Here is a 13,791-nt window from a genome sequence, read left to right as displayed (position 1 = left end):
GAACTGAAAAGGCACTGTGCCAAGCCATTTATTACTGATCACAAAACAGACTTCTCTTGATCCTTCCAGTAAATTAAGCCTTCCAGCAGACAAACATGGCCAAATCTTGACATAGAAGGTGCTAGTAAGCCCCTTCCTGTCTGCTCCAGCCCTTCACTTGAGGCTACAGCCCTTGGAGCAGGGAGGGCAGAAACAAATGTGTCATTGATCCTTGGTCACCTGCAATCACAGCATTAATGTAAATGAAATTAGTGCTGGCTTATGCAGGTTTGTGAACTTGCTGGCACTGGGGAGTGCACACAGTTCCTGCTGTTGTCTCTGCTAAATTGGAGGTAACTTACACAGATTAACTGTCTGACCAGTTGGGTCAATAATGCCTTCAGCTATTTTCCTGCTGTAGCCCTGACAAGTGATTCTCAGTTTATGGAAGTGTACCACGACAAAATCATTACCCTTTCTTTAACACATAAATTAAAAATTTATAAAATAAAGGTGTGCACAGCTTTTGTCTGTCTACCATTGCACTGGTATCCAGTAATTAATACAGGTTTCTACTTCACAGATGAAAAAATAATTTGACTAGAGTCACTTTCAATAGCTGCCCATAAATCAGCCCACTCTCAAGAGTTCAACTCAAGAGTTATTGTGTCTATTGTGCATCTTAAGGTTCAAAGAAAGATTATTCATGCATTCATTCATAGCCAAGAATGTATCCCAGCAATGAAATTTACCCTTCAAAGCTGACCCAAGCTTAACCACTGGACTGACTAAATAATTTAACTGCTGAATGATATCCTGTACCCTTTCTCTGAAGATTGTACTTTTGCTGAATTTAGGTAGGTTTAAAAGAGTGGTATGTTAATGGCACATCTTCCAAAAGTGTAATGAGCTGCTGCCCACAGACGCTGCCAAACTGAATAATAGGAATGCAAACAAATCTCCCCATGCACAGTTAGGTTTTTTTAAAGTATTTAAAAATTGTAGGGTTACAAAATTACTTTTGTGGAAGAAAGAGGCAAAAAATAGATGAAAGCAAAGCTGTTATTTACAGAGAGCTCCTAATAACAGAGTAATGTTGCCAGTGTAAGAACATTAATTCTGTCACCTCCTTTTCATACCCAACAATTAATTTTCCTTTCTGCGCAAAAGGGTTTCTGAGACTAAATGTAATCATGAAAGGAACAGCGAGTGTTCTCCTCACATACTAGAAGTCAGAAGAGTCCCAGCACTAACTTCTCGCCTGTTAGGAGAAGCTATCCAGTGCAGCTAATTCAGTGAACATTCCAGCCTTTCCTAGATACACTAAGCCAATACAACTAGACTGAAGATTAAGGAGAAGGGAAACAATTACATTGTGTGTTACTGCCAAGGATGCAAAGACTGAATCTCCCTGAAGCTGAAAACAAATCAGCAGCTTTGCCTGCATCAAACTGTCTGTCCAAATAGAGGTTTCTTTTCACAACACCACTACTAACTGTGCTCCCTGAAGATAAGCTTTGGGGATATAAAAATATTTTCTCTAAGTTATTTCCTGCCACTTGCTTGTCTAGGCCAACAGAACCATCTATAACCCACTCACACACACTGCTCTGAAGAAACCCAAGCAGCGATTTACTCCCACCCCTCAAGAGTTCCTCTCCCCCTGTATTTTTAATAATTTCATGTGACACTTGCATGGGCAGAGTCAAGGTAAGAAGAAATGGCATTAGTCTGAACCAGAGTTCATGTTTTATAAAAATGCACCATCACTTGCTAAATCTGAGCCTCCGTGCCACCTTTAATCTTTATCTGAGGGAGTCACTGCCTGTTGGTTCTTGTGGAAAAACCTTCAGATGGGGTACCATGAAATAAATTACTGAAATGCTACACAACTTCACTCCCACTGCCAGTAGGAATGCATTTGCAGGGGCGGTGTAGTCACTCAAAATCTGTTTCAAGTCCACTGGCATCTGCAGTTTCTCTGTTCGGCAAGAAGCCATACCTCAGTATAACACGAGGATGTCATAATTTTGAGCACTGGAGAAAGGAAAATTCAAAGAACCTGGTCTGTGCCGCTTTTGTGCCACACACGCACATACACACACAACACTGAGGAGACAGCTCTGAAATAAGATGTGAAGGTTCGCTGTGAGAAGTTTCTGAAAGACTTAGGCTGGAAGGAAATGCCTGCGGTCCAGTGAATGCCTCTGCACTCACATGCTCAGTCCTCGGAAGCTGGCAGCTCTCTGTGGGCCTCTCAGCCTTCCACCACCATTTGCAGGCACAACTTTGCTGACACATTTTCTCTCCCCATCGGGATGATGTCTGAACACTTTCCCAGCTAAATCTATTTTAACAAACCCTGACTAGCCAGTCTAATGAGAAACAAACTGCTATGCCACCGTGTTTCTAAACCAAGATCTTTCATCTTAGGTAGCCTTCTTCCACTCTGGAAGAAATGGGGCCTACCTGGGGCTGGCAAAAATTGGTGAAGTTGAAAAAGCTCAGCCATCAGCTACTGTCAAAGAACTAAACTATACTTGCCACTTCAGAACCACACAATTCTGACATACTTAAAAATACTGAATCCTTAATTTTTATAAGACTACCAAGGAAAACTTTTCTTTCCTTTATACAACAATGGAAAAATGAAAGGCTTTTTCAAATGTGTGCAGACCATGCTGAAATGTAATCCCCTCTTTCAGGATTCAACAAAAATTATCTGATTTGCATTAAGTAACAAACAGTAGCTTCTACTGGCTTTTAGTTCAGGTTGTATCACCTCTAAATACAGGTCCCTAGCTGGGAATATCTGCAACCCAGGAACAATTGTTTGGCTTTTTTTGTTGTTGTTTTGTTTGATTGGGTTTTTTTTGTGTGTGTGTTTTGGTTTTTCTGGTTATTTTTTTTTATTTCTCAGGCTTATAACCCGTGACACTTTACTTACTCTGAAGCCAAATGAAGTCTACCAATGTCCAGTGGTTCTTCTGGATGAAACTGTCTTTGATGCTCACACACTTGTACTGCTCCAGTGCCACAGGTCATGGTTTGGACAAAATTCCTTAAGGAGTAAGTATTAATTTATTGCAAAACTTTCTCATAAGCCATAGAACCTGAAGTTGTTACTTTCAGGACTTTAATAAAATTGTAGAGAATAACCTAGAAATTGGGTGGTTTTTTGTTTTTTAAATCCATAATACACATTAGAAGTAAAACTCTGCTAAGGATTGACACCAGCTTATATCTTCCCTAAGGAAAATTGCTCATTTAATGACACCTGAAACTTTCTTTCTGTTTCTAAAACCTCCTAACTAGAGGAGGTCACACAGCCTCAGGCTTTAAAAGATCCACAAAAGCCAGCTGTATATGAATGCAAGGTTAAGAAGCACAGGTCCAGTCACTGTAGGGGAAAGTAAACAGGCAGTAAAATGTAATTACTTGTTTCTACCTACTTAAATGCTAAAGTATAAATGACTGGATGAAAAAACAAAACAAAAAACCTCTAGATTAGCTGAGGCCTGATCTGGAACTGCCCCCGCTTGAAACTGATTCTCCACAACCCTTGCCCTCAGTATTAGGGACCAGCTACAGAATCACCAAGTACTTGCAACTAACTTCAGTTCCATTTTATTAATGGAGATTTTTATACTATTAGCCAAGTCACTAGAAAAAAAAAAAAAATTGTCTCATTAGCCTGATAACGCCCATACAGAAACAACAAAACTCAAACAAAACAAACTCACTTAAATACCCGAAAACAACACCCCAAACGAAGTCCTAGTAAACCTCCCAACTAAGCATAACAAATAACTGATATCTATTAAAACAAAACCAAACCAAAGTAAGTGAAAAGAAGGCTTTTCTTAAAAATTCTTTTTTTGTTCTGATAAAATCTTTAACAAGGGTGGTAAATTCTGTCATTAAAAATTAATACCATAGCCTTTTATTTCAATAGCTATGTCCCCTTAAAAATTCTTTGTGATTTAAATTTACAAACAATAAATTTGTAACAACAAATCAGTATTACTTCTGATGGACATACAAGTGTTTCTGTTTTAGTTGATACTCCTAAAAAAAAAACAAAATAAAAAAAACAAAAAACAAATCCACAGAACTAAAGCAAAGTGCTCTAATACTGACCTTTTATGTTTATTCCATTTGGTTTTGGTGTTTTTTTCCCCTAAATCTTATGGCATTTGGTGATATAAAATTGATGAACCTCAACTGCAGTTTCCACTGTAACACTAGCTTTAGTAAATCTAGACCTAGTTTTTCAGTCTAAATCAAGAAAGCAATTTCCCTTGAGCTTTCCTTTTTTTTTATATATTCTTTGCTATCACACTCAACCTCTCCCTTTCCTGTCTCTTTTTTTTAGAACAAAAATATAAGCTGTAATCTTTTAATAACCCTGAGGGCCAAAGAATTTTTCACTGTTTAAACTTTTTAAATGGAAATTTTTCCTTCTGCTTTTTGGATTGTCTCTTGTCACCAAGAGTTCCAGACCAGTAGCTAGTTATGACCACATCAGAAATAACTGGAAAGAATTATGAATATGCCCTCAGGGTGACAAAATGTAAGTTTCCAATGACTATAAAAAATGAAAAGCTGGCTGTGAGGCCAGCCACTGATCTTACACAACCAAGTTAGTACCAATGCCAAAACCAGCTTTTCACTGTACAGTCTGAAACAACAAGAAAATTTAATTCAAAAAATAATTTGTTAAACTGGTATTAATCTGTATTAGTGAAAAAACACAGTTCTGCAACTGAGAGAACTTCCGATTGCTCACCACTGTAGAAGACCAGCAATACTTAAGAGTATAACAAAACTGGAAGACCAGAGCTTGTCCTAAGCAGTTAAACTAGTACAAAGTTAGAGTGACTGTGAGAATATCTTTAAATAAGTTAATAATAAGTTTATAAATGGTTAATAAATATGTTTAATCCCTGAACCACACCAGTTAAATATACCATTTTAGTTGTGCTTTCATGCCATACTCCAGTGGTATTTATTTTGTGAGAAAACACTTGCACGTATACACACTTTGTTCATTAGCAATCATCTCTCCCCCCTTCTATCTACAAATCCAAACACCATGTTGCAAATATTTTTTACTGGAATAGTCTGACTTTTAAGCAATCTGCTGCTATTGAGACTTAGCTCTTGAGCAGTAAATGCTCAAAACTGTTGCTTTCCTTAAAGCAACTCCTTCAGTGTTCATAACCTCACTGCTTGAGCAGGCTCAGTTTCACATTCAAATAGCTCCAAGCAAATGTTTCCAATTTCAGTTAGCCTCCTTCCTTTCTCAACGCACCCTTCCTACTCCCATATGCTTGTTTGTAAAAGGGATGATTTTCTGTGTATGTACAAGCAGTGCAGGGGAGTATTCCTTTGTAGCAGCCTGGCAACATAAAACTTTTTATGTAAGCACTGTCTGGAATTTGTTAAGTTTTTTTTCATTCTCTGCTTTATGTTATACCAAGAGTTGAACCTAGTTTTCTCACTGAGCTGTAAAATGTGCCATTTGCCAAGTTCCTTTAGAAAAGCTGCCATTCCTATCCTGGCTAAATAATATCCTTTGGATATTTTTGGTCAGTTATTGCAACTGTATTGTGGCTATGCTCTGCTCGGCATTACATCTGCATCTCTAACAGTGAAGCAACAAGGCAAGCACTAGGCAGTAAACAAATCACACATCCCTCCATGCAACAGCATGTACAGCCTCTCCAAACAAAGCTGTAGGACTAGCACTAGTTAGACCCTGCAGTGTGGGTATGTTCAAGGAGGAACACTGACATTTAAATACCAAATTTAATTTATACACAAATTTCCTAAGTGCTTTTCTTCCAGTTGTGGTCTGCAGTTTTCAAAAATCTTCTGAAGCAATTGTGCTGGGCAGGAATGGAAGAGTTAATGAACTAGCTTGACTCTGTTAAGAAAGCCTGGAAATTAGCTGTGTTTGTACCTCATTTTTTCCTTTCCCTCTCTCCCCCACATTCACTAATCTGTGATGTTTTCCATCACCTACACAAATGCTTTAAACTTAAATTACTATTTAAATGAATGAGTAATTGAATATTTCTGGGAAAATTAATGCTTTGAAAAAGAATCAGAATTAAACCGAAAGAGGTCAAAATACCTCCCATCTGACACACAGCTCTGGCAACAGGGAACATCCGTAGCCTATTTTGCATTTCTGCTTCACTAAGAAGGTGTATACTGACATGATTTATCTGCTGTTTGCTGTGAACAAAGAGCCTGCAAAGGTTTGGTTACCAATAGCCCAGCTGATTCATGGCACCTCATTAAAGCCACATCAATTCAGCCATGTACACCTGGTTCATAAGAGCCAGTCCCAACAGTTTAAAACCATTTGAAGGAGCTTTTGTAACTACATGAGGTTGGGCTCTATTTGCTTCATTTATTTTATATGAAATTAGTATCAGATAGACTGCAAATGGTTTTCTAATTGGAAAACTGAAAGTGTCCAACAGGGTAATGGTTAGACTCCATGATCTTGAAGGTTTTTTCTAACTTAAATGATTCTATGATTTGGTCAAAACCAGTCCCCTTTCTTGTTCTCTCAGCACAAACATTTTGTGTTAGAGCAATAAAATATCTCAAAATTAGATTACTGCCATACTGGCTTTGAACAAGCAGTCCATCTAGTTCTATCCTTGCCTTTAACACTGGCCAGTATTACATATTTTAAATGCACAAGAAATACTGCAAAAGCCAGTTACATGATAATGTCAGAATGTATGTCCCTAAACAAATGCATATACTGATACGGTCAGGGAAAATACTGGAAGGATCAAAAAGACCCCTCAGTGTACCTACTGTTAAATTCGCACCACAGTTAGAATCCCGGAACATTAAACTCTTAGAATTTTTCTCAGATAGCCTGTGTACATCTCCCAGATTCCTTTTATAAAGTAGGTAGAGCTTCCATAAAATACAAACATTCTTATGCAAGTCTCTGGCTTACCTTTGTGAGTTATACAGCCCGTTCCTCTTTTGCTACAAGGTTCTATGTAACACTAGGTGTCCAAGTGCCTTGAACAATACAAAGAGACACTTGAGGCCTATGAAAATTCACCTATCTCAGGCTTCTTTAAATCCACTGATGTACTGAGTCCGATATCACAGGCAGTAGAAACAGGAAAAATTAAACATAATATCTCAAAATATAAACACATATATAGACTTTTTCAAAATAGATGATATTTTTATACTGGCTGACACTCATTCTGGTCACTAGATAACTCACATGACAGTACAAAAAGCTGGATTTTAGGTGTTCTGTTAAAACAGCTGACAAACCCAACCCTATCTTCTCCACAAACCACTTATCTGTAATACAGACATGACAAAGCCTGATTATTGAGCAACGGGAATCTTTATGCTTCTCTCTTATAAAAATACCCACTGTCTTTCAACTCTGAAGTGAATATGGTGGTTAACAATGCCAAACCAAAGCCTCCTGTCAATGGTCTGTATTACACAGCAAGGAGAGAATATAAATTCATACAGTCTGAAAGCTTACTTGTTTTTGACAACTGGTTTAATAAAATCACTTGGTTTAATAAAGGCTATTATCTATCTCTATAAACCTTGCCTGATCCCAAACCAACAGTGTGATTTAATCTTATTTATCTTAATTTAATAGAATCATAGCATGGTTCAGGTTGGAAACGACCGTAAGGTCATCTAGTTCCAAGCCCCCTGTGATGGGCAGGGACATCTTCCACCAGACTAGGTTGCTCCAAGCCCTGTCCAACCTGACCTTGAACACTGCCAGAAATGGGGCATTTCCATTAATTACTGTAATGTTCTTTGATAAAACAGATTTTTTTTTTTAAATCTCAAAGTTCTGCATTTGCTTGATCACATATTTGACATGGCATTACAATTTTCATTGTTTCATCATGCCTTTGTATTTGTGAAACTAGGAAAATGTGGTTGTTAAACCACAAGAATTGCTAAGAGGAATCAGAGGCAGTCAGACTACTTCTCATTCTTCTATTTCTATAGACACATACACACCCTTACTTACCACACACATACAAACACATACATAACCAAAGACATTTAAAACAGGCTCTTCTTTTAAATTAGTTTTTGCAAATCAAACACCACATATTAAGGCAGGAAAAGAACCCACCTCAGCTCTTTGCAACAGGTATGTTTTCAAAAAACACCTATGCATATTAGTTGCAAAAGGGGCTGGGTGGGAAACCCATACGCAACAAGTACTAGGCATGCCTCTTTGTCATGTAAGTGTTCTCCTTTCTTCTTGTTTCTCTTTTCTTTGCTGAAATTTTCTGCAAAATAGTGTCAGAACTGATGCTGGGATAAATGTGGAATACCCTGGAGATGATCTGATCAGATTTCTGAGTTCCAGCAGAGTCCTATTTCTCACGTTTGACAACTAGTCTCAAGTCATAAAAATCAACAAGCTAAACCTAGTAAGAGGACACTTTAAAAAATACAACTCATTTTCCCATTATTTGTTACTGAACAACAAAAGCATCGTCTACTGCAACTGCACAAAGAGGAAAAATATCAGTGCAGCAATGTAAGAACTCTTAAGACTGCATGTAGACAGCTTGTTCTGCACACAAAGGCACCAAGGTGATGGATGGCTGTCTCCTACACAGTTTTGAGCCAAACAGGACATCATCATCAGAACTAGTACTTCCTACATCTAAAGGCAGACTCTACTGCTAGATGCAGAACCAAATCCAGGACATGATGGAGGGCAACTGTGTGTGAGAAGCCAAACAAAAAAGCAATCAATAAGCAATTCAGAAAGTTGGTTGGTGGTTTCCCTTTTTTCTGAGTCATTTTTATTTCCTCCAGGCAGTAAGAAACAATTACTGCTTTCTTCAAAACTGTTTTCCCAGAAGATAATTGCACAATTTGGTAAGTACCTGATTCTAGATAAAGCTTATTTCTTACTATAGAAGTACAGACTTTTAGTAGCTGTTTCACAGAATAGTGTGAGAAACAACCAACCAAAAAATACACTCCACTAACACTACCAAGCTGTTTTTTGTGAAGGAGTATTACTGTAACTGGATGGTAGTTTCTGGTGCCAAACATCTGCATCAGCTACCAACTTTTAGGTTGACATGCCCATAACCATTTCTCATTCCACTACTTCAGGACAGCCTCAACTAATTCCTTCAATATTATTATCTAGGGCCATTAACACCACTGTGGACACATTATCAAGTCATATCAAACATGACTGTATGCAGATAAAAATGTCTACAGCATACATATGTAGAAATTAAACACTGCACAACTTAACTAGTGCAACTGAGAAATGCCCATGTGATAACTAGCAGTCTCAATTATATGAGTAACCGACTATGGTTAGTTACAAAGCCTTGTAATAAAATGTGACAGACTTCAGATGCCAGCTTCCCTCTACACGTCTTAAGATTGAAACATGCTGGGAAAAATAGTGTGGTTTATTAAATCTGTCGATCAAGTGAACTGAATAGATTGGCATGGAACAAATGAAAAGAGCTGTAGTAACAACGCTCTTTTGATCTGCCAGTTTTGTCTGAAATCCAGTGCTGCTTTTTTCCGGCCCTTTGGAGTCATTATCTTAAAAATATGACTAATAAAACCAAATATCATTCTTTTCCTGACCTTGAAAAACTAATGCAACAGAACATGACAACTTGTTTAACATTGCTAAAAGAAAACTGGTTATTTCAGATACCAAAAACATTCAAAACATGAATTGTCAAGTATATGCCCTGTCCTTTTTAAAGCATATATTAAATTCAATAATGAGTTCTATATATACTATATGATTTCACCTTTCTCTACTCACTCTACCATTCCTATTACAATAACCGTGATCATCACATCCTTTTGTATGTGCATTCCCACAGCTAGTTGCTGCAGCATATGAGGGCTGCTCAGCAGCACATTTGGCTCATAGTTCCCATGTACCATAGAGTATGCAAACATGCTACAAGCCTATTCTAATCACCTCGCAACTCATCTTACTAAAATCAGATACAAAGTAATTCAGATATCTCAAAACACATCAGTCAGAAATGTTCATACCTTAACTTCTTAAAATTGTTTTATGGTATCACTTTGCATGTATGTTTTTAATAGGTTTGGAAAGCAGTGAAAAGAGTGAATATGAAACAAAAATATGGGCGTCACAAAAGACATTTTTTGTTTCAGTTGTTCAGTTTGTTTCTGAACATCAAGACAGTTTTAGATGTCACCAATTACAAATGGATTTACATCAATTTAGGAAAGGTCATGTTCTTGCCTAATTGAAGTCAAAATCATAACTAGAAAATTGAGTATTTGATTATCTTTCTTCTGTTACAAGATAAATAGAAGACCCATCTGCACCCTGTTTTCTAAAATTTGGCAGAAATGGCTTCATACAAGCTGCTACGTAGCTGCTTTCATGGACACGTCAGAAAATTTGAAAACAGATAAATATTATACCTATATGTGTGCCTTAAACTTCAAAACTTAATTAGAATACAAAAGTGATCATTAGGAACTCATTTTTTTGTAATACAGCGTTGACTGTGAACACTGGAAAAAAAAGAGTAAAATTTACGTTATTTTCTTGTCAGCAGGGCTCTGAATCAATAAACAACAAAAGGCACAGTACTACCATACAATATAAATTGTATCAATTATCTTCATTCTCTACATTCTAACTATGTTTCTAGAGTATTTTAGAATCCCATTTTATCTATTATTGTGGTCACCCATAGCTGTAGTGTTGCCAAACAGCATTTGTAAAGCTGTGAAAACAGGCACATTCTAAACCATTTAAACATACCATAATTGAACTCTTGAGTTGTTTCAGAAAACTGTTTTAGGCAAACTGAGGAAAGGTTAAGGAAGTTAATTTCTATTAACTAACAAGAGTTTTTAAACTAGCAGAGTGCTGAGACACTGGTAAATGGAATGTCATCTTGACCAGAATGTTTTTTTTTAATACTTCATTTATGGTGCCAAACCTTTAACAAGGCAGGCTTCTTAAATTCAGTAGGGTAAGAACTTCAGTTTATTCAGCAAGAATAACACTATTAACAGCTACTGCTCTTTCATTTCAACAGTTAGCACCCACATGTTCCAGCTCTGGTTAAAACAGGCCAGTCAAGGAAGACTGAAGCTGCTAAGGGCAGTCATCTCTGCAGTGATATTTTTAAACAGAATTTATACTGTGCTTTAAAAACAATCTGAAAGAATCAATCTACCTTATGAATCTGCTGCAGAAATACACAAAGAGAAAGATGGATGAATGAAAGTACATAAAAGCAAGTAAATCTGACTCTATTGATTTTTGAGAGGACAGTGTAGAGCACTTTGGCGAGGTCTTATATATCACTGCAAAGGATCAAACACCATTGTGTGTATGACTGAAGGATGTCAGGATTTATCATGATGCAATGCACTGTTGTATTCTTTCATTATACCCCTTTGCAAATAATCTTGTTTTCTCTGTAGAGGGAGGTAGGCCACTAAAAATTAAATAATCCTCAAAACAAACATAAGAACAATCAAAGGAAGACTCTCAAGCAGCTGTTACTAGAGAAATTCAATATTACTGAAGCAAAATTGCAAAAGTTTAGTGTACACATGCAGTATTTTTAGCATCAACTGGAGAAAGCTGGTATTTTAATAACAAGCTTTTGAAAACCAAAATGGAAAAATCTGCATGTCACAGCATAATCTCCTTCCTACTTACTTTGTTCTAAATCATAGCAAATCAATGTTTAATATTTCCCAAAGCTCTCCAGCACTCCTACTTGGCCAAATGCCTTAAAAGGATATTAATGAAAACACTCTGGTTTAGACAGCACCTCTTCACCAGATGGAACACTTCTCTTCAAGCAAAAATGCTTTCCTCTTAAAGAGTGTTTCAAATAGCCAAAATGCAAACAATACACATATCAAAATGAATTTCTGCAGGGTCTCAGGGACTTCTATTTTATATAAAAGTGACTTATCATAGTGTCTGAATTCCAAAATATACAGCTTTCAAAGTTTCATCTACTCATATAGCCATTCCCATCACATGTACCCCCCTCATGATTACATTTAAATATCACATTTATGTGATTCTATTAGCTATTTCTCCATATGCTTTTCTCCATACAGCAACAGCAAACAATTATATTTTAACTGGGGTTGCCTGGTACGTCATTTGGAAAATACAGTTACTTAAATAATGAAAAAAATGTAATGTTTTAAAAAATTAAAATTCACTAACTAAGCTACAAAGCTGTGACTGCCACTGTACATAATTGCGTGCCAACAGACTATCAAGCCCTTATTTAGAACCATGGCAGATAGAGCAAAGTCTCCTCCTCATTAACGTATCTCATAGACAAACCTAATGGAAAAAAACAATTTACCTTCTTCAGTTTCATGCCACACAATTCCTTCCAGGTTCACACTGGTCCCAGGCTCACAGGGTCCAAGGCATTCAGGTTCTGTTACTACTCCAACCTCACAAGTATTTACACCCACTGAACGAGTCCGTACCAAAAGCTGCTCGACTGGTGCTGCAATATTGGATGAAGATGGGGAAAAGTAGGAAGGCAGAATCTGAGGTGTGATACTGCTGGAAATCGGAGGTGGAGGTGCAGGTACTGTAAACAGGGGATCAACCTGAAAACAACAGATAAATTTACTATAATGGTGCTGTGAGATTTAAAACAACACAAAACAAAAAACAAAAAAATAAAAAAACTAAGAAGTTTTAAAAACCAAAAAAGCCCAGTTTGCTAAGATCACATTTGCATATGCAGGGAGGATTTGGTGTATCATGGGTTATTTCAGGCTTATGAGTTTAATTTTTTTTGACATCAGCCCAAATGCTGCACATGAAAAATAAGCTACAAAAATATCTATCATGCTAAACAAGGCCAATTGCTAAGTTTCCGCAAGACTATTCCCTCTTGTCATAGACCGCTAGTATGAAATAATAATACATTTCAAAACCAAGGATTAAGGCCACTTTTTTCTTGGCACTGACAGAGACTGATTTATGGATGGAAATTAATTTTGCAAACTGGGAACTTCATTTGCTATTTAAAGAAAAACACTTATAAAGACAGTACAAAGACATACAAATGCCATTTTCTCATGTGCATCACAGAGAAATTAGCACCTGAAATAATTCTAGTATACATATGGCATTAAATATGATCTCTTGTTATCCAACCATTTAAAATACATTAGGATCACCCACCTAATAGCTTAAAGATAACATTTACATCTTTCTACTTGAAATAATAGAAGAGGACTTTTAAAAGAAGGCAAACAGCAAATTTCTCGGAGATTTCAAAATGCATTTCTGGAAGAATGTAAATCAACAGACAACCAGTCTGTAGGACAATCTATATAGGAACTGAAGAGGTTATCTTTCCCATACGACTTCCAATATACTCAGCAGACCTGCTGTATACAGATTTGGCCTGAGGGTTCTTAGCATTTTACGGTGGCCATAAGGTTCTTTCTCATATAAAAGATAGCTAAATAAGGGTCTGAGTATGCCCAGTCAGATAGCTCAACCACCTAAACTTCGTATTTATTTGGCCCACTGGATTACAGATATCTGTCCTCGGTTCAGCAACAGCAGTCATTTTTCTCCTTCTTAGTAGCTGGTGCAGTGCTGTGTTTTGACTTTCAGCCTGGGAACAGCACTGATAACACCGATGATTTTAGTTGCTGCTCAGTAATGTTTACTCTGACCAAGGACTTTCTGAGTCTCATGCTCTGCCAGGGAGGAGCGGAAGCCAGGAG

The 13,791-nt window shown here is 37.1% G+C and overlaps 1 protein-coding gene across 6 annotated transcripts in view; it reads right to left on the bottom strand.

Annotated features, from left to right (window-relative positions):
- Positions 1-13,791, bottom strand: part of ZNF608 (zinc finger protein 608) — a 91,663-nt gene that overhangs the window by 32,406 nt on the left and 45,466 nt on the right. For all 6 annotated transcript variants that reach the window (XM_061468660.1, XM_061468658.1, XM_061468659.1 and 3 more), the window contains exon 3: positions 12,399-12,654. In XM_061468660.1, the coding sequence (XP_061324644.1) occupies positions 12,399-12,654 (256 nt within the window). The remainder of the gene's footprint in view (positions 1-12,398; positions 12,655-13,791) is intronic.

This window comes from Pezoporus flaviventris, unplaced genomic scaffold (assembly GCF_033815535.1).
Source record: "Pezoporus flaviventris isolate CSIRO_AGI_PZ_B2104156 unplaced genomic scaffold, CSIRO_AGI_Pfla_v1 ptg000050l, whole genome shotgun sequence".
Taxonomy (NCBI): Eukaryota; Metazoa; Chordata; class Aves; order Psittaciformes; family Psittacidae; genus Pezoporus; species Pezoporus flaviventris.
The sequence above is the reverse complement of the archived record's forward strand: the minus strand, read 5'-3'. Positions and strand labels throughout refer to the sequence as shown.